Source organism: Mustela nivalis (genome assembly GCF_964662115.1).
Source record: "Mustela nivalis genome assembly, chromosome: 7".
Taxonomy (NCBI): Eukaryota; Metazoa; Chordata; class Mammalia; order Carnivora; family Mustelidae; genus Mustela; species Mustela nivalis.
This window is the reverse complement of record NC_139026.1, coordinates 14823361-14844776: the sequence shown is the minus strand read 5'-3', so window position 1 is coordinate 14844776 and position 21416 is coordinate 14823361. Positions and strand designations below refer to the sequence as shown.

Sequence of the window (21416 nt, the reverse complement as noted above, 5' to 3'; positions counted from 1 at the left end):
GCAGTTTCGCTCAGTGGTACAAAATGGCGGTTCGCACAGTGGTAGTTACTGTAACTGTAACAGAGAGAGAAACTGAGGCTCAGAAAGGGGTAAGAACGTGGTCACGTTCACAAAGCAGTGAGACAGCGAGGCTCAGCAGTCAGGCCTCCTTGTCCTTTTCTCTGTATCGGATCCCGCCCCGGCTGACAGGAGGGGCTTCCTTGCTGCCGTCGGCCATAAGGGGGCTCAAGCCTTGATGCTTGGTCATTTCCAGACCTGCAGGAGAGGCTCCCCAGGGTATGGATGGGGGGACAGCACAGCCAGCAGGTGAACTCGGGGAGTGTGGAGAGGCCCCTAGGAAAACAGAGTGAGTGGTTTGGGCAGATGAGAGAGCACTGAGGCTGAGGGGATTGAGGAAGAGTGGCACAGCCTGCGGCGGAAGTAAGAAGGCCTGGTGTGCCGTCAGCACGGCCGCCTTCCTCAGAGACTCCCATCCATTGTCCACATCCGAGGAGTCTCAGGGCAGCCTTCTGAAGCAGGAATTATTTGGCTGAACTGGATACTGAGACATACCTACAGTGGGAGTTGGCGGGGGGGGGGGTGTACATTATTTTTTAAAGGAAAATACTAGAATTGGGAAAGACGTGAAAACATGGCTCAGATTTTTTTTAAAGATTTGATTGATGGATGGATGGATGGATTTTGAGAGAAGAGAGAGTGAGCGAGCATGGGGAGGGGCAGAGGGCGAAGGAGAAAAGAATCCCAAGCAGACTCTGCATGAGCGGGGAGCCTGACGTGGGGCCTTGGTCTCTGGACCCTGAGGTGGTGACCAGTCTTGTTGTGACTGACGGAGCCACCCAGGTGCCCCCCTCCCCTGCCACTGCTCAGATTTTTAAAGAAAAGAAAAGTAAAGAGGAAAACTGGGGAGGGTGTTCTTTAGCAAGTACTGCTAGGAGAGTGAGTGGGGTTGTGGATTAGGAATCTCTCGCAGTAAAGGGTTGAATTGAAGGAGGAAGCGAGTCCTCTCCCATCTTCACAGAGAGCCAGGCCCAGGCCACTGAGTGTTGAGGGGATACTAAGTGGACTGGTGTTTCTGAGCACCCTGGCCTCTGTGTGCGATGGGTACCCATCAGCTACAGGGACAAAGAGGACACAGTGGACACATCCTGAAGCCCGGGGTGTGGGGATAATGGCACCAAGCCATTCACACTCCTCTCTGTCCTGGCCATGCGTCTGTGTAACCTGTACCTTCCCCATCTGCACTGTTGCGACCGAATGAGATCATCCCCGTAAATGACTAGGAGCCCAGCGCCGATGCTCTAACAGGAAGCTACCATGCTGCTGGTGGTGAGGATGGTGGGCAGCACATTCCAGGACGTGTCATTACTGTCACCTCAGATTCACTTCCTCACACTGTGCTTGAGACCCCAGCAGGTGAGGAAGAGCTGTGGGGACATGGGGACACCTGTGTCTTGGACCAGCTAGAGTAGTGGATCCCGTTAGATGGAAAGAGGGCAGAGTTCTTATCTTTTCTCATCTTGCTGCCTCTGTCCTAAGCCACTCTGAATTCATGAGGCTCTTGCAGTGACGACCTACCTGGGGGGCCATTAAGTGTCAGTTTGCCTGGGACTAGCTTGCATATGTGGTCCTGGCAAAAGCAATCTCCAAAGTTTGGATAATAATCATGTGGTCTCCTGCTTCCCTTTCTCTGCCCTCTGAGGTTGTGTTCAGTAGCACCCAGTGGAGCTGCCCACAGAATGGCTTCTGGTTTTGTTTTTTAGAGATTTACTTATTTGGGGCACCTGGGTAGCTTGGTTGTAGACCCTTTTCACATGACGCTCCTTCTGCCAGAAACACTCCTCCCTCGCTGTTGACCTGGGGTGGCAACAAGATGCCTTCGGAGTCTTCAGCTGTCGGTTTAATGCCACCTCCTCCGAGAAGCTTCCCTGACTCACACATTAGGTCAGACTCCCTTTTCTTTTCTCTTCCGCGGCTCTCTCAGGAACCCCATCTCTATTATCCAACGGCTGACTCTCATGCTAAACTCTAACCTTCCCTGAAGGCAGAAGTGGTGCCTGCCTGGTTTGCCATGCTGCCCCTCCCGTGTCGCAGAGCGCCTGGCACGCGGTGCCCCACAGATGCCTCACCAACAGGCCGTGGGGTAGATGTGTGTACGGCCCCTAGCAAGCTATACTTTCTGAGCCTGTGCAGCTCACGTCACCTGCTTCGGGCCCTCCAACAGCTTCTTAGCACATGTGGGGTAAATGTGGGGTTCTTCCTAGGGCCAGCAAGTGCCTACATGCATTCGGCCTTTCCTACCTCTGATTTCGTTTCCTGCTGCTCTCACCGGTCCTCTCCGCGCCACACTGGTTTTCAGGCCCATCCCTCCTCAGGTCTGTGCCCCTGCCCCAACATCGCCTCCTCCAAGAGGCCCTCAGTGTCCTGCTACCTCAAACAGCTCCCCCATCTCTCTTTATCTCATTCTGGGGCTTCATTTTCTTCCTAACCCTCCTTGTGTTCTGAAGTCATCGTGCATGCTTGTTTCTGGGCATCACCACCACAGAATCCGAGCTCCCTGAGCGCAGGGACCTTGTCTGTGGTGTCCAGCACGAGAACCTACCTCAGTGCCAGGCAAACAGTTGGTGCTCAAGCAATGTTTGGTGAGCAAGGGAAGGAATACAGACAGGGGCAGAGTGGGGTGGCCCCCTGGAGGCAGGGCAGGCACCCCTTCCTGGAACCCAGCGGCCCCTGGGGCAGGGCCTGTGGTGTTGTCATGGCGACCCACTGACCTGTGCTGCCCCCCCTCCTCCAGAGGCCACAGCTGCCTGCCTCCTGGAGGCAGGCTTTCCTGAGTGTCACTACGGTGGGGACCCCAGGGCAGAGGGAAACTGGGGCTGAGTGAGAATGATGAAGAGGAGATCACGCCCTGGTGCCGGGGGAGACAGGAACAGGCCTTGCCGGCATGGTTCCACTGGTAATGGCTGCACCTCGGGGAGGGGAGGAGGGGACAGGGACACCCTGACACCTCCTGGACCTGGGGTCTGGCGCTCCCTTGGCAGCTGGGAGTGTGACGTGTCAACTTTTTGATGTAACATTTCTAGAGCTGTGAGTTCCTAAAATAGGCCCCAGCACAGGGCCCTGAAAGACTGTTGATACAAAGAGTATGAATAACACCTTCTATTAAAACCCGGTGACAGTTTGTAAGTCAGGCAGCATTTTCTTCAGGTGTTGCATAAGTCAAGAACTCCCTGTTCTCATCCAGTTCCTCAGAAACAAAGCTCGTCGTGTCACTCCCCCACTGCTCAAGAATGATGGCTGGCTCCCAGCTGCCTGCAGGCTTCTGGGTCTGGTGGGTGAGGCCTTGGCAATCTGCTCCTCCCAGACTCTCCCACCGGGCCGCCCTCCCTCCCCCCCACTCCTCTGATCCCGGGTCAGTGGGCTTGTCGCCTTTCCCAGAACCCACTTTGTGCTTTTGTGTCTGTGACATGGCCCTTCTGGCCTCTTCTGTCTGGCCGGGGCTGAATCCTTTAAGGACCAGGTGAAATGCCACCTCCTGTACGAAGGCCGACACGGAAGCTTCTCTGTGCTTCCCGGGCATGGTATTATAGTAACAGACTGCTCCCGGTTACCTGCCAGCTTCTTGAGGCTGTGTGTCCCAGTGAGAGCACACCAGCCTCAAAGGGAGCCAGACCGGACCCTGGCGTGGCCACCAGCTAGCTGCCTGCCTTTACCCTGCGTCTCTGAGTCTCCAGTGCCTCCTCCCGAGTCAGAATCCTTCAGGTCTCTATTTCAGAGTGTCGTGAGGAGATAAAGGGAGGCATGTGGCACAGGGTGACTGGTGTGGGGGAAGAAAGGTCAGGAAATGCCGGACGTGGCCTTTACTCTCTGTCCTGCAAAGCCACGCCTGCTAAGCGCTTCACCTGTATTATTTCAGTTAATCTGCGGAGAACCTGGAAGGTAGGGCTCCTGGAAGCTTCGGGAATCATCCTGGTGTTACACAGCTAGTAAGTGGCAGGGCTGGGATTTGAAATCCAGTTGTTCTAACCCCGAACCCCGCGTTCTCCCTGGCCTGTCTCTGTCTTCTCTGTCATCTTGCACTGTCTCGCCCTTGGTCACTCCATGAGCCACAGGGCCTTCTTGCCGTCCTTCCCATGATCACCAGCCGCCCAGGATCTAACCTCAGGGCCTTGGCCTCCCTGGGCCCCTCCCTGTGGAATTTTGGAAGACTTATGCCCTCCCTGCGCTCAGTCTCTGCTCAGATGCAGAGTCTGGCACCATGCCAGGTGCCTGCGAATGACGCAGGGCAAAGATGGACAAGGTTATTAGACTTACCTGTGTAAGGTGGGGAAAATAAATAATAAATTAAGAATAAGTAAATAAGGTATTCTCAGGTCCTGAGACCCTGGGTCCTCCAAAGATATCTTGCTGTAATATATTGGCCCCCAGTTGAAGTGTATGTGTCGTCTCTTCCATTGCAACTTTACACTTGGTAACGACTTGCAAAATGCATGAGTGGATGGATGGCTAGCCCAAGATCACTGTCTGTGCCCGGTATGATGTGGCAGGCAGAAGCAACATAGGCTTTGGAGATGGAAGGTCTGGGATTGAATTCTGGCTTTAATCCCGTCTGACTGTGGGACCTTGGACCAGCCACTGCCATGGTCTAGACCCCAGTTTCCTCATGTTTAAAGTAGGGTGAATTTCAGTCTCATGAGGTGCACCGGGAAGCTCAGATCATGTTCTTGTGTCAGTGTGCCCTGTGAACGTCAAGGATTAGCTGGCTTTGGGCCACCATCTCTGTTGGGCCCTCCCGCCAGATCAATACCTGTTCCCGAAGCTGCTCTGAGCCTTGGACGTGCCATTTTCCTGATGCAGTTCCTTCCTGGTTGCTCTTTACTGCTGCACAGGAGCCCAACCTTCTAGAAAACCCAGTCTAAAGTGGGAAGGCCTGAAGATCTGCCTCGGAGGAGTGCGGGTTAAACTCCTTGGAAAGTAAGAATCTACAAGCATGGCTGGTGTCTTCCTTCCTACCCGTGACCCCAGATGAGTCAGGGGAAGTGATGCGTTGCAGCCCAGAAGCCCAACTCACAGCTGTCCGTACATCCTGTGGACACTTAGAGCACACGGGGTCCTTACTCAAAGATCAGATGATTTATTTTTACAGATCAAGAATGAGGCAGTGGGGAGCAGGGAGTTAGCCAAGTGTGAGCTGTACTCTCTTTGTCCCATGCCCAGGTCAAGGGCACAGATAGGGCAGCACTGACCACAGCCTGCCTTCTCTTGGAACTTTTGCTTCAAGCCTGAGTTTTCATGTCTATTAGTAGAGATCTTAAAACACACTTCCTACTGTTATTCTGAGATCCCTGTAATGTAAGCCACATTTGTGAAAATATCTTGCATAGTACCCGGCACACAGTGGGAACTTAACATTTTTCAAAAAAAAAAAAAAAAAGAATGCACTGAACAACACATTTATTGTGTCACAGCCATGGGGTGAGGCACAGTGCAAGCTACTGGGTACAAGGTGGACAGAAAGGACAGCCTTCCTGCACTTGTGAGTATGGGGCGTAGCATCTGCCCTGCTTTCCAGTGACTACTGCAGGCCGGAAGCCAGTCTTCCTCATGTCTGTGTCACTCATGACTTTTATTAAAGCTGCTTCTTCCAGAAGGCACAACAGAGATACTTGTTTGAATGTTGCTTTCCTTATTTGAAAAATCATCTTTGATGTACCATTTTGTGCCTTCTGTGGTAAAAAAAAAAAAAAAAAAAGAAAAGATTAGGAAATTCTGTAGACATGCAGATCTGCTTATATGCTGTGCATTCTTTGATACCACGTGTGTCAGTAACATGACATTTCTCGGGACGGTGCTATCGGAGCAACTTCAGACCAGGTGCTAGTGAGAGTCGAAAGAAATAGAATAACACGGACTTCATCCTGAAGATATTTAGGACCTAAACAGAAGGGCCTGCTATGTATAGCAAAGGCTGGCAAAGAAATACATGAATGAATTTAACAAAAAACAGTAGTAGGTACGTAGACTTTCAGTGAAAGTCTGAATGCCAGGCAGACTGTGCTCAGTGTTGCTGTGTTGGTACCATGTGCTGGGGACTGTGGGGGGCACAGGAGGAGGAGAGCTCAGCCCACCCTTGGAGAGAGCATTTTGGTCATGATCTAAGTCTAAAGACAGTCTCCCCGGGGCAACACAGAGTAGGGTGGCCTGTCATGCACACGGCACAGATCAGAAGACAGCCACCGCGGCTCCATCTTTCTGGACAAAGTACCCCCACACACTTCTGCTTTTGCCTGGAGAGAGCTGTTCCCACTTCCATGCCATCCAGTCCACCTGCATCTGGCTGTCTTCTAGCTCAGGACTGTCTTAGACAGTCTTGCTCGTATTGGCAGGGTGACTTCAGACAAGTCACCTAATCTTACTGAGCCTTAACATTCTTAATAACACCGACTTCAAGCTCATTACGAGGATTAAGTACTCTGGTTTATGTAATGTATTTGCGTAATGCTTGGCCCATAAAGAGCCAATGGACAGAGACCTTTATTATTATTATTAAATCACATAATCTTCAAGTAAATAAGTTGGCACAGGGCTTTATTAGAAATGCAATATTCCTGTTGCTTTGGTTGAGTAATTCTTGATCTTTGTAAGACCAAAATTCATTGTTAATAGTTTTCAAGTAGATGAAGTTTCCTGCAGGTGACCTAAATAGAAGACTTGCAATCATGTGGACCAACCTGACTTAGGGGGCGTCGACTGCAGATGCCGCTGTTGAGAGACCCGCCAGGGAGGAGGACGAAGGTCAATGAGCCCTTGCAGGTCCAAGGCCAGTGGCCTGTTTAGATGTCCCAGTGACATCTGATGTAAGACCTCTGAATGCTCTGAGAACTCCTGATGTCCAGAACAGCAGATGCTTCTGCCATATTTGGCACTGCTGGGACCATGGTCTGGACCCTCCAGAGTGCATCCTGGATGCCACAGGTGCAAGTGGCCAGTGATGAGCTAGAAGACAGCCAGAAGCAGGTGGACTGGATGGCACGGAAGTGGGAACAGCTCTCTCCAGAGAGGTCCCAGAGACCTCCAGAGAGGTCTCTCCAGGTGGCTGTCTTCTGATCTGTGCCGTGTGCATGACAGGCCACCCTACTCTGTGTTGCCCCGGGGAGAAGAGTAGCAGGGTGGCTCCCGGCATGGGCCGTGGGGTCGGAGAGACCTGAGTGGGTGCTGTGAGTGGAGGGAACGGTTACTTGGTGAGTTTTCTTCTTTCCTTCCGGCACTTGAGTCCCCTCTCTCTTCTCATCACTCTGCTCTCATTTCTCTCCAGTGTTGGGCAATCGGGTGGGGGGAGCACAGCTCTCTGGAAAGTTCTTCCTTGACTTGAGCTCTTGTGGGTTGGTGTTGCGCTCTCTTGGCCTTGGGTGTTCAGAGCCATCTCCCTTCCAGAATGTTAGCATGAGTTCTTCAAAGAGTGCCCCGCCAACCACTGGGGCTTCTCACCTGCAGGAACTGGCCCTTTTGAGGACTCCAATGTTAACAGGCCTGATCTTTTTTTTTTTTTTTAAGATTTTATTTATTTATTTGACAGACAGAGATCACAAGCAGACAGAGAGGCAGGCAGAGAGAGAGAGAGAGGAGGAAGCAGGCTCCCTGCTGAGCAGAGAGCCCAATGCAGGGCTTGATCCCAGGACCCTGAGATTATGACCCGAGCCGAAGGCAGAGGCTTAACCCACTGAGCCACCCAGGCGCCCCAACAGTCCTGACCTTGACACAGATGAATGGGTGAGAGGGAGGGTATTTCTCTTAGTTCCTTGTGTCTGCTGAAAAGGGTGTGTGTGTGTGTGTACATGTACATGTGTGTGCACGTGCATGTGCATGTCCATACGCATGTGAGAGTCGCCAGATGTGACTAGCTAGGAAGACCAGGGCGGGCTTGAGAAACAACAGCAGTTGCTCTCGCGGGGGTGCGCTGGTGGAGGAAGGGCCACGGATTTCAGGAGCTGCCATCCCAAACCAGCCGCGCCTGCCGCCAAGGAAAACGGGCCAGAACTCGAGGGGATTGGAAGATCCGAGTGGAGATATTCTAGAGCGTCCTGAAAAGAATTCTGGAGATTCGTACCCCAAAGCGTCTTTGGAAGCAATGCGGTGACAAACACCCACCTTCTGTCATCACACCTTTGACAGCCTCACACGCCGCTTGTTTCTGCGTTGCACAGTTGGTGTCTGGGAACGAGTGGCATTTTAATGTTTTGAATTTCTCTGCTACTCAGTGTTTCCTCAGAAATACCAGCTTTCCATTTCCGCTGAACAAGCTGGCTCGGGTTCCTCCCCTTGGATATTTCCCCCTACTTATTTACAATTTAGGGAGCAGCTTTTAAAAGAGCAGTTTGTTGGGACATAAAATGGAAAACAAAACCCCAACATTTCTCCCTGCTGTTTGTGTTTGATCCTTCCCTGTCCCCACACCCCCGCCCTCTCCCCTGCCCCACGGTTGCCAGCGTGCCTCCTTTCTGGAATATGTCACCTACAGTGTTAACTCATGATCTTGTCCTTGGCTCTTTGAATTACAAGGAGTCACATGACTTAAATCTCATGCTTTCTAGGAAGAAAAATGGAGATTAAAATCTTTCCTTCTGGGAGTTGTCAGAATTCTGTGAGATGACATATGCAAAGTGCCTGGCAGATTAGAATAGGTGCTCAGTTAATGCCAGCTCCTAAATTCTAAAGGCAACACGGTGTGGGGGTGGGGAGACTGCCCCCTGCAGAAACACAAAGCTGTAGTCAGCTCTGCTCTAACACCATATAGGCATTCCCCAGAACCACTACGTTCTACAAAACAACATGATAGAAACCAGTTTACTAGAAAAATAAATGAGGGGCATAACACTTGAAAGCTCTTAAAAAATTAAGAGTCTAGCTAAAATGACAGCAGAGTTTTGCCCACATTAATTCAATGTTTAAGAGGTGCAGAAATTAAGCCTGGCATTTCCCCTTGGAAAAGACCTGAAGTCTGATTTGGAAGTGGATGTCCAAAAGGCTGTCACTTGTGGGTTACGGTGAAGTGGTAGAAGGTGGCTTATCTAGGCAGGTGTGGCTCAAAACATGCATGGTGAGCTCAGGTAGCTGGTAGATGTCTCAGGCGTGAGCACGTGGGATTTTTGCGTATTCCTGTGGCTGGGGGTTTGGTTCAGCTATGTGTGGTTTTCTGCATTCGCCTGATGCTTCTTAGGGAAGAAATGAGCGTTAGCAAACACAAAGCTTGCTGTCTGCTCAGATCACTTCCTAATGTATTACCTGCACGGGAGCGCATGCTTATTTTCAAAACAAGCATTGTAGGAGAATGGCCTGCAGTTAGCGGATGTTGTTGAATGAATGAAAGAGGGGAGTGGTAGCCGGTCTACCCAATGGACTAACCATCGTGCTACATTGTGGAAAATACTTTTGTAGACTTTGGAATCTGATGAAGAAAACAGTCTTTTGGATTTTGAAAGTACTACATACCTGTTATATAGCTTTTAATATCTCCTCCCACAGTGGTTTTGGGGCTTTGCTTGGAAGCGCTCCTTGGGCGGAGGGGTGGGGGGCGGTGGGAAGGGTCACCAGGCGAAGGGAAGGGAGCTGTCAGGTTCCCTGCCCTCCTCCTCCAGTTCATCCAAAACCCTCAGGTTATATCTGTTTTCCTTTTTGTTTTTCATTTGAATGAAGGGTTCTGCTGCTAATTTATTTATAAACCACCACCAGCGGTTTAGTAGACCAAACTTTGTTTTACAAACGACTTCTCAATGCAAAGAAAGATAATCCTCAGTCGGTACTATTGGGATGTGACTACTCCAGAAGTAGTAGAATCTGACCAAGAAATACTCAAGGGGGCTTCAGTCACCAATTTGTCTCCTCCGCAGTGGCACCTGTGGGGCTTTGTGGAAAGCCCAGTTTCAGCCGGGGCAGGTCTCAGATGAAAACCAATGGGCAGTTGAGTCGAATGTGTTTATGATGTTCCTGCCTCTTCACAAACACCAATAGCAATTCTGCAATTCTGTGATTTTCTTTCCTCTTTCTCTCTTTCTTTCTGTTTTGTTTTTTGTTTTTTGTTGTTTTTTTTTTTTTTTAGAGAGCTGGATTGAAAGATGTCTCAATGAAAGTGAGAACAAACGTTATTCCAGCCACACATCTCTGGGGAATGTTTCTAATGATGAAAGTAAGTGCTTGAAATTCCTTCTTCCATCATGTCCTAGACACGGCCAGTGTCCTCATGGGAGGGATGGTGTTTCTCGAATGTTAGGCTGGGGCAAGTCACCTGGGGCAAGAGACTCTGAAGCCATTTATGGAATACACTAGCCCCCCAACGCCGGGACATTCTGCACTGGGGAGTGCAGTGCAATCAAGTAAACACAGAAACGAGCCACAGCAAACACCTGCTGTTTATACGTTCATATTGTCGGAGTCCCCAAAGACCGTGTTACAGTCACACTCCAGTTGGGCAAATGTGGACCCTGAATGGGAAAGGCCATTCTCTGCTTCCCTGTAGATGCAGGATTAAATCAGTGTGTCACGGGATCGTTGTTTCAGAGTCAGAAATGTCCTCGCTCTTTGAAAGTAAAGATTTCTCCCAGATCTTGAACTAGAGATTTGGGAGTTAATAGGACGATATAAACTGCTGTGTTTTTTTTTTTTTTTAAAGATTTATTTATTTGACAGAGAGAAATCACAAGTAGACAGAGAGGCAGCCAGAGAGAGAGAGAGAGGGAAGCAAGCTCCCTGCTGAGCAGAGAGCTCGATGCGGGACCCGATCCCAGGACCCTGAGATCATGACCTGAGCCGAAGGCAGCGGCTTAATCCACTGAGCCACCCAGGCACCTCTAAACTGCTGTGTTTGTACCTTTCCCTGGGTTATGTCAGATTGGGTCTTCTGGGGACCTCATATTAAGAGAGAAGACTGATGGGGGCTTGTTTTTGCCCCCTAATCACTGAAAAAGTGGGGCAGCTCATCGTAAATGTAATTTCCAGCAGGGACAGAGTGCCTTTCTCCCTTGGCTGGTAAAGTACATCGCCTTAGTGCAGCTTTCTCAAAGCATGCCCAGGGACCATCTGCTCCACAGTCCCCAACAGTGCTTGCTGGACATGCCAAACAGCTTTCTTCCAGGTTCTTTCTGGCATTGTCATTCTATCATCACGATTTTGCATCATTTTATAAAATTGAGATGAATTGAACATAAAGTTTATAAACCTTATGTGAATGGTCTGATGAATATCTTTTGTTCTCTCATTTTGCATCTACTTATGTAAGCACCACCCAGAAAAGAGGCAGAATGTTTCTAGAACTCTGGGAGGTTCCTTTGTGTCTCATCTCTGTTAATAATCACCATCCTGAATTTTATCACTATCATTTGAGTTTGCCTGTTTTTGAAGCATTATATAAATGGACTTATAGAGTCTGTATGTATTCTTTTGTATGTAGCTCCTTTCACTCAATGTGATATCTGTGAGATGCAGCCACACTGTTGTATGTAGCCCGTACCTTTTTGTTGTTGTATAGTATTCCACTGTGGGCATATGCCACAGTTTACACATCCATTTAAATGTTGATGGTACATAAATTGTCTCAAGTTTTTAGTTATTTCTAAAGCATCTCTGAGCATTCTTTGTCTTGTGCTAAAATAAATTGGCCATTTTAATCATTTTAAGTGTACAATTTGATGGCATATTAAGTACATTCATCCATCACCACCATCCATCTCCAAAACTTTTTTCATTTTCCCAAACTAAAAACTCTAACAGTAACTCCCCATTTTCACCTCCCCCTTCCCATTTCCCAGTCCCTGGTTACTACTGTTCTACTTTCTGCCTCTATGAATTGGACTATATAAGTAGAATCATATAACATTTTTTTTGTGTGTAACTGGCATACTTCACTTAGCATAGTGTCTTCAGGGTTTATCCATGTTGTAGCGTGTATCAGGAATTTCCTTCCTTTAAAGGCTGGATGACATTCCATTTTATGTGTATACCCCATTTGGTTTATCCATTCATCCTTCGATAGGCATTAGGGTTGTTTCCACCTTTTGGCTCTTGTGAATAATGCTGCTGTGAACATGGGTATGCAAATATCTGCTCAAGTTCCTGCCTTCAGTTCTTTCGACTGTATACCCAGGCGTGGAATTGCTGGAATGTGTGCTAATTCTATTTTCAATATTTCAAGGAATTTTCCATACCATTTTCCATACCAGCTGCACCATTTTACGTTCTCACCAGCAAATAACAAGGGTTCCAGTAGCTCCATATTCTTGCCAATATTTGCTATGTTGTCTGTGTTTTTTAAAGTAATAACCATCCTAATGCATGTAAAGTGGCATCTCATGATTTTCATTTGTACTTCACTAGTGATTAGTGGTTTGAGCATCTTTTCATGTCCTTATTAATCATTCACATATCTTTCTTGGAGAAATGTCTGTTCAAGTCTTTTTACCACTTTTTAATTGAATCATTTATTTTTTTGTTATTGAATTGTTGGATTTCTTTATATATTTTACATACAAACCCCTTATCAGATATATGATTTGCAAATTGTTTTTTTTTCCATTTCATGGATTGTTTTTTTTTCCATTTCATGGATTGCCTTTTACTCTGTTGGTTGTGTCTGTTGACACGCAGAATTCTTATTTTGATGTAGCCCAGTGTATCTGTTTTTCTTTTGTTGCCTGTGCTTTTGGTGTTATATCCAAGAAACCATTGCCAAACCCGACACTAGGAAGCTTTTCCTCCATGAGAGTTTTATAGTTTTATCTCCCATGTTTAGGTATTTGACTCTTTTGAGTTAGTTTTTATATGCAGCATAAGGTAAGGGTCCAAATTAAATTTTTTTTTGTTTTTGCATGTGGATATCCAGTTTTCCAGCACTATTTATTGAAAAGACTGTTCTTTCTTCATTGAATGGTCTCAACACCCTTGTTAAAAATCATTTAACCATATATGTGAGGGTCTATTCCTGGTCTCTCTGTTCTATTCTATTCTGTTGGTCTGTATGTCTATCCTTATGCCAGTGTCACACTATTTTGATTACTGTAGCTTTGCACTAAGGTGTGTGTGTGTGTGTGTGTGTGTGTGTGTGTGTGTGTTGCATATGATCGTCTTGTCCAGCTGCTCTGACTAAGCCTTCCAGGACTATGTTAAATAAAGTGACATAAGTGAGCATCCTTGTCTTGTTCCTGATGTTAGAGGAAAACCTTTTCATCTTTCACCGTTGAGTATGATGTTAGCTGTGAGTTATTTGTATGGGCTTTTAGTGTGTTGAGATAGTTTTCTCCTATTTCTGTTTTGTTGGGTGTTTTATCATGAAAAGGTGTTAAATTTTGCCAAACACTTTTTTCGTACCCATTGAGATGACCATGTGGCTATTCTGTTAGTATGGTGTACACACTGATTGATTTTCCTGTGTTGAACCATCCTTGCATTTGGGGAATAAAAAACCGCACCTGGTCATGGTGTACAGTCCTGTAACACACTGTTGAATTCTGTTTCCTAGATTTTGTTGAGGACTTCTGCATTAATATTCATGAGGGCTATTGATCGGGAGCTTTCTTTTCTTGTAGTGTCTTTGTCTGGACTTGGTATCAGGGTAATGCTGGCTTCATAGAATGAGTTGGAAAGTGTTCCCTCCTCTTCCGTTTTTTGGAAGAGTTTGAGAAGGATTAGTGAACATTCTTGTAGATACTGCTTTTGTGATCTGCCTGCTCACATCCTTTGCCTGTTGGTTTCTTTTTAAGTTGTGCTGTTTGTCTTTTCCTTAATGATTTGTAAGGGTTGTTTTTATATTCTCAGGAGGAGGTATTTGTCAGATAAAAGTATTGCAAACATCTCTGAGTTTGTAGTCTGCCTTTCATTCTCTTAGTGGTATTTTTTTGGTGAACGGAGTTCTTAATTCGAATAACATCCCGTTTATCAGTGTTTTTCTTTTGTAGTTATTGCCTTTTGTTTTGCATTAAGAAATCTTTGCCTACCTCTGGGTCATTAAGATAGTTTTCATATTATTATCTAAAAGTTTTATTGTTTTGCTTTTTACTTTTGTATCAGAAGTCCATCTGGAATTTTTGTATATGGTGTGAGGGAGGAGTCAACAACAAAAAATAAAAAATTTTATTTTAAATTTTTGACTGATAGAGCACCTTTTGTTGGGAAGAATCCTTTACCCACTGTCTGTAAATCAGGAGACTACACATGTGGATCTGTCTTGACCTTTATTATATATTCTGAACCATTCGGTCTGTTTTTCTGTTTTGGGGTCATAAGATTCTTTAAGATCTTTATGGTTAATTTAAATTATTAACATTTCCATACAGATTTTAGAACCAGTTTGTCAATTGTCATAAAAATCCACAGGATTTTGATTGAGATGACACTGATTCTATAATCAGTTTGGGAAGAATGGACACCAACATCAAATTTCCCATCTACATGTGTGGCCTCACACCTCCATGTGTTAAATGGCCTTTAATTTCTCTCAGCAGTATTTCATAGATTTTAGTGTAGAGGTTTTGTGCATCTTGCATTAGATTTATTCCTAGGTAATTGATGTTTTTCAGTATGCTTGTAAGTAGTCGTATTTACAATTTTTTTTCTCATTCTTTGTTGCTAGCATATGAAAATGCAGTTGATTTCTTAGATCTTGACCATATCCAGCTGCTTTGCTAAATTTGCTTATTAATTATGAGTTTGCTTTTAAAATTTTTTCAATGGACATAATCATGTCATCTGAGAATAGTGAGAGCTTTCCACCTTCTTTTATAGTCTGTATGTTATTATTTTTCTGTGCTTTAGAGACCTTAGTGCAACGTTGAGTTGAACTAGTGATAGCAGACATGGTCCTGTTCCTGACCTAAGGAGGAAAAGCATTTTGTGTTCCAGCATTGAATGTCAGGCTTACTGTGGGTTTTGTTTGCAGGTATTCCTGATCAAATCCCTGGTTTGCTGAGAGATTTTTCTTGAACGTATGTTGACCTTCATTAAATGTTTTTCTGCCTCTGTCGAGATGATTGTAGTTTCTCTCCTTTATTCTATTAATATGGTGTATTATATGGATAAAATTTTGAAAGTTAAGCCAATCTTCCATTCCTGGCATAAATGGCATTTGGTCAGATATATTATCTTTTTTATCTATTTCTAGGTTACATTACTTGTTTTGTTAAGAATCTTGGTACCTGTTATAAGATTTTATTGACTTCTGATTTTTCTCTCTTATGATTCCCTTCTCAGGTTCGGGTGTCATACAGGCCTTCTAAAAAGAGGCAGGAGTTTCTTCTTTTTTGTTTCTTCTGAAGAGTTTGTGTAAGATTGACACTATTTCTTTTTTAAACGTTAGGAAGAATTCAGCATCAAAGTCCTCTGGGTTTGGAGTTTTCTTTAAGGATTATTTTTTTTTCTTGATTTGTTACTTTTAGCAAATTGTTATTTTTAAGGAATTAATTTCATCTAAATTTTCAAATTTCTTTATATGACACTGTTTAAACTTTCCTTTTGTCACTTTTCCTCATGTATTTTGCACCTAGAACGATGACTCCCTCTCGTTTCTGATATTGACAATCTATGTTTTTCTGTTTTCCTCAATCAGTTCTGCCAGAGTTTATCAATTTTATTAGTCTTTTCAAAGACACAACTCTTAAACTTATTGCTTCTCTCAATTGACATCTTTTTAAAATTTCATTTATTTCTACTCCTCTATGTATATGTCTTCTTTTCTTCTAGTTTGTTTGAGTTTTGTCTTTTTCTAGCTTTTGAGACAGACTCTTAGATCATGGAATCTAACCTTGTCCAAGACAGGCATTTAAAGTTACAGATTTTCCTTTAAGAACTGCTTACGTATATCCCATAATTTTTCTGATGTCATACTTTCATTATCATTAAGTTAAACTCCTGTTTCAATTTCTATTGTGATTTCTCCTTTTTCTTCTGGCTTACTTAGAAATCTATTGCTTTGTTTTCCAAACATTTGGTTATTTCCCAGTTATCTAGTTATTGGCTTCTATTATAATTCCACCTTGGTCAGAGAACACATTCTCTATGATTTCAATCTTTGAGATTGTCTAGACTTGCTTTTTGTCCTGACAGATGGTCTCTTTGGCAAATGCCCATGTACACTTGTGAAGGCTGTGTATTCAGCAGATAATGGATGCAATCAGTTAGATCAAGTAGGTAATGGTTTATTTTTTTTCATCTTCCAATTTCCAACCTTTCTGAATTGAATATTAAAGTTTTTAATGTGTGTTTTTAAACCAGTCTGATCATCTGTAACTTAAATTGTAATATTTACATCATTTAAATGGAATGCGCTTAAATTACATTGTTGGGTTTAAATCCACAAATTTACTATTTAATCTTAATTTGTCCCTTCTGTCTTTATTCCTTTGTTACTTCTTTTCTTGCTTTTTTGGGAGGGATGATCCAGTTTAAGATTTTTTTTTTTTTTTTTGATGTTTTCCTCTGCTGACTTTCCGGTGACAGATTCTTTCTCAGCGGTCCTCTCGGGTGCACCTCACGTTACCCCTCCTCTCCTTTCCAGCCCAGTCATGCATATGCTCGCACTTGAACCCTGTTTAGCTCCGTCCCACCCTCTGTACTATTGCCTTAATGTATTTTACTTCTAAATGTTTCAAGCCCCGTAAGACGTTATTATTATTGTTTTAAACCGTCAACATTTCTTTCTATTTATTCACATATTTACCCTTTTCAGGGCTCTTGATTCACGCCCTAAGTGCTTCCACTGGGACCATTTTTACTTCAAGCCAAATAAACTCCTTTAATATTTGGGTAGTACAGTGTCAGGTAGTGGAGAGCATGAAAAACATCTTTATTTCACCGGTATTTTTGAAGGACATTTTTCCTGGATATAGAATTCTAGGTTGTTAAAATCCCACCCACCCCTCCCCACTTTCAGTCCCTTCAAGTTGTCATCCTATTGTCTTCTGGCTTTCAAAAGTTAGTCTTCAGACTTATTTTTACCCCTTTGGATGCAATATGTCTTTTTGTCTCTGGCTGCCTTAAAGATTCTTTAAGCACTTTGACTACAGGTACATAGATATGGTTTTCTTATATTCTTTCTTCTTGGTGTTGACTGAACTTCGCTGTTCACTGAACAACTGGATTGTTGTTCATCAAATTGGTAAAATTCTTGACAATTGGTTCTTCCAGTAGTTTTCCTGCCCCATTCTGTCTTACCTACTTCTGGGACTGTAGTTATGGGACTATTAGACCTTTGACTGTACCTCCTATGTTTCTTAATCTCTGCTTTGATTTGTCCATTTTTCTCTTTTTACCTCAGTTTGGTGTTTTCTATTGACTTCCTGAATTTCTAGTTCTTAAATCTCATTTTCTGTTTTGTCCGGCCTGATAATAAGTCTATCCAAGTGACCTAAATTTCACATTTTCTTCTGTGGTAGATATCTGTTTGATTTTTCTTTTTTTTCCCTGAATCTCAGTTGGTATTCCCTGTTTTTCATCTGTGTTGTCCATCATTTCCTGTATTTTGACTGTCTTTTCCTTTGGCCCCTTAAGCATATTAACCATAGTTATTTTAAAGTCTGGTAACTGTAATATTTGAGTCCTCTCTGGATTAACTTCTAAGACCTGTCTTTTTTCCTTTGGATTTCAGGGTTTGGGTCCTGTTTTTCAGGATGCCTTATAGTTTTTGATTTGATGCGGGTATTATGGATACAAAGTGAGAGAGGCTTTGGGTGAATTATGTTAACTTCCTCTGAAGGGTGTTAAATTTTGTTCTAGCAGGTAGTTAGAGAACCAGCAGGTCTTCTCAATCCTGTCTAATCTTGATTAAATCTGATGTGTGTTAGTCTTGTCTATGCTCCTACGATGGGGTCTCTACTCCAAGCTCACAGCTAAAAGCTCTGGGTCCACAGCTAAAAGCTCTGGGTGTTTACTAAGTTCCTTCTTCCTCATTCAGCTTGAACTCTAGCCTCTGACTCCCCACTAGTCAGTGGTCAGTTGATCAGTTCTTCAGCCTCTAAGCTGATGTGCTCTCCTTGGTTTTTTGGCTTCTTACTCTCTGCATGAGTCAGTGGGCTTAAGATTTAACGGGAATTCGAATGAAGATATGTTTCCTTCTCTGAGGTTCTTCTCTCTGGAAAATGGTTCCTTAGTTGTTTTGGTGAATGAGTTAAACCAGTGCAAGCAATCTCACCATGGAGAGACCAGGAGTCTGGTTGTCATTAATTTTAGACAGGGAAATTTAGACTCGAATTGGTGAAGGAACTTTCTATGACTGCACAGCGAGTCAGTGCCAGTGCTATGTCTAGAATGGGGCCACCTGACCCCTATCTGGATAAAAGAACAAAGAAGTTACTGTCCACATGTTGTTTTCATTTTTGAAACACAAAGATTACATTAAAAATATATATTAAAGATTACATTAAAAAATATATCTCCTGGCCATGAGTTATGTGTATATATATTTTTGGAAAATCTAGGAAAAAATAGAGGAGGAAGAAAACTAATTGCCTCTAATTTCACTGTCCAGAGGCAACCACTCCTGACGTCCTTCTAGTCTTTATTCCTTAGCATGTATTTTTAAGCAAACTTTTATATATATATATATATGTTTATAGTTACAGGTATATATGGTTGTCATTTATTGAGCAAGTGCTCTAAGTCCATGACCTCATTCAAATCTCATAATAGTCTTAGGAAGTATCTTAAAATTAGCTTCTTTCTTTTTTTTTTAAAGATTTTATTTATTTATTTGACAGACAGAGATCACAAGTAGGCAGAGAGGCAGGCAGAGAGAGAGGAGGAAGCAGGCTCCCTGCTGAGCAGAGAGCCCGATGCGGGGCTCGATCCCAGGACCCTGGGACCAGGACCTGAGCCAAAGGCAGAGGCTTTAACCCACTGAGCCATCCAGGCGCCCCAAAATGAGCTTCTTCTTAGACGTTTGAACACCGAGGCTCAAAGGCCCAACATTAGATAGCTGAAAGTGGTAGAGCTAGGATTTGAACTTGGGTCCGTCCATCTGCTTTGAACGTCGGTCATTTTGTCTTTGCACTATTCTGTCTCTCAGAAGGCAGTGCATCAAAGGCTTGCTGTTGACAATTTCATAGCTTGTTCACAGGAAAATGAGACCAGAGCTAAGAGTACTCATCACTCCTTTTCAGTGGCTGAAGGGTAGACCAGCTTTTGTCTGTGCCTTGTCACATTTTCTACACAACCGGAGGCTCCATGAGGGCAGATATGTTGTGGGGTTCACAGTTGGAATACCAGGGCCTGGAACATAGAGGGGGCTCAGGAGATGGTTGAAGTTTTAAAAAACAGGAAAAAAAAAAAACCCAGATCTAATATTTTAAGAATGCTTTGGGGGATGAGAAACCTCACAGTGGTTTATCATCTCATGTAACTAAAAGATGGGATGTCGGAGATTCCAGGGTTATTTATGTAACAGCTCAGCATCATTCAGGACCCACCCTGCTTTGCCTCCACCTGCGCTCTGCCTCTTTACACAACCCCCCCAGGTGATGGGCATGCACGTGGAAGTTGGGAGAGGTCACAGCCTGGATGGTGACCGTGGAAGCATCTTGGAGGAAGTGGCATTTGTTTTGGGCCTCAGAGCATCCGTGTGGTTTGTTCATTTAACTGGTGATGGTCAAGGGCTGGGAAGCAGAAAGCCCCGAGGAGGTTTTTGAGCTTGGAGAATTTTCCAGATTGGTTTGAGCAGAGAGGTTGAAAGACCGTGGGAAACTGGGCTGGAGAGGTGAGTTTGGGCTGTTCTGTCTCACCTGCCTCCCTGGGCACACAGCCCTACTCCCGTCACCCTCCCTGGCCCCTCACCAACTCATCAGGGCAGTTACCGACAGTCTGCTTGTGATGGAGGATTTTTACAGCACAAGGGAGGGGAAAGTTGGCATTCAGTGCCATGATGGCCTACGACCGGGGTCATAGCAGGTCACAGCTTCCTGTGACTCATCATTATCCTATTAAAATCTCCTCACATTTCAGGCTGTGTCATAACTCTGTCACCCCACTCCACTCACTCAGCATGTCAGGTTATTATCCAGTGTGAGATCTTGTAACTTCCTAAGATGGGTTCTGGAGAAGAGGAAATGTAGCGAAACACTGTCATATTCCCACCGAGTCGTGGACAAAAGCCCCCTACCAAAAGCAGAAAGGCATTCTGATAACTTCTAGGGCAAAGGCACAGACTTAGAGCGGGAAGTTCTTGGTGGGGGGTGGGGGGGTGCCGCCACAGGGAGTCCCCCCATGATGGCTTCTAACAATCTGATTGCCCTCATGGGGCATCTGCTGCAGTTCTATTCCTGAGTGGGAAGCCAAGGACAAGACTGCTGGCTGGCCGAGGAGGCCACGGTTTAAGACAACCCACCAGACTCCTCCCCTTCCTCAACCATCCACTCTGCCACCACAGGCTGCCCTTCCTGTCCCCCTGAGTGTCCATCTGTCCTCTCCTCTTGCAGAGAAGGGGCTAGTCTGTCATCTGTGACTGGGCCCCTCGGTACCCCCATGGGCCATAACCACCCGAGGGGAAGGGAACATGCCTAATTGAGTCACTTACTAGAATAGGGTCTGGAACAAAGCAGGTGCACAGTGTTGGTTAGGAAAATGGATATTAGGAAAGCAAAATGCTGTAAAGTCATGCATGGCAGGTTATGAGTCTTTGTTATTTTGCTTATAGTTTAGGGCATCCCAGGACCACTTAACCATATGACCAGATTCTTCCTGTAGGTGCTCCCTGCCCAGTAGAGGGGTTTTTCATTTGTCCACACTGAGAGTATTTCATATGCTCAAAACCTAAAATGCCTTAAAGATACTCAGTGAGAAGTCTCGGTCCCACCCTTGTCTTCCCACCTCAACTCCCTAGGGGTGCGTACTTTTATTTGTTTCTTGTGTTTTCTTCCACTATTTCTGGTGCTTTTTGGGGGTGCATTCTGTCAGTATTTTATTTCTTTATGCAAATAAAAATTCAAACTTATGTTCTTATTCATTTTTAAAATGTTCTTATTCTTTTTTAAAAAAGATTTTATTTTTAAGTAATCTCTACACCCAATCCGGGGCTCAAACTCACAACCCCCAAGACCAAGAGTCGCATACTCCGTGACTGAGCCAGCCAGGCACTCCCTTTATTGCCACTTTCTAACACAGACAAGGGCACAGCCTATAGACCTTTTGCTGCGACTTGCTTTTTTCACTTAATAACAACACCCGGAGTGTTCCTTATCAGTAAGAGCAGAGAGCATCTTCATTCTTTGCTTGTTTTTAATCTTCTTTCCACAGCCGTGTCGCATTCTGCTGTGAGGGTGTATCCTCATTTAGTTCACCAGATGAGCACTGGGCTGTTTCTGAACTTTGACCGTGTCGGGCAAGTTGCAAAGAAAAACCTTGCGTGTGGTCATTTCCTACGTTGCCAGAGGATCTGTTCCCAGACACGG

At 44.9% G+C, this 21416-nt stretch overlaps 1 protein-coding gene across 4 annotated transcripts in view; it reads left to right on the top strand.

The window, feature by feature from the left end:
- The window catches only part of RFX4 (regulatory factor X4), a 157452-nt gene that overhangs the window by 17093 nt on the left and 118943 nt on the right, over positions 1 to 21416 (top strand). For 2 of the 4 annotated variants that reach the window (XM_082740564.1, XM_082740563.1), the window contains exons 1-2: positions 2800 to 2953; positions 10094 to 10180. The exons of 1 other annotated variant lie outside the window; for it this stretch is intronic. In XM_082740564.1, coding sequence (XP_082596690.1) covers positions 2884 to 2953; positions 10094 to 10180 — 157 coding nt within the window. In that variant the 5' untranslated portion in view covers positions 2800 to 2883. Of the gene's footprint in view, positions 1 to 2799; positions 2954 to 10093; positions 10181 to 21416 lie in introns of those variants that run through there. One more of the 4 variants, XM_082740565.1, reaches the window with a different exon arrangement.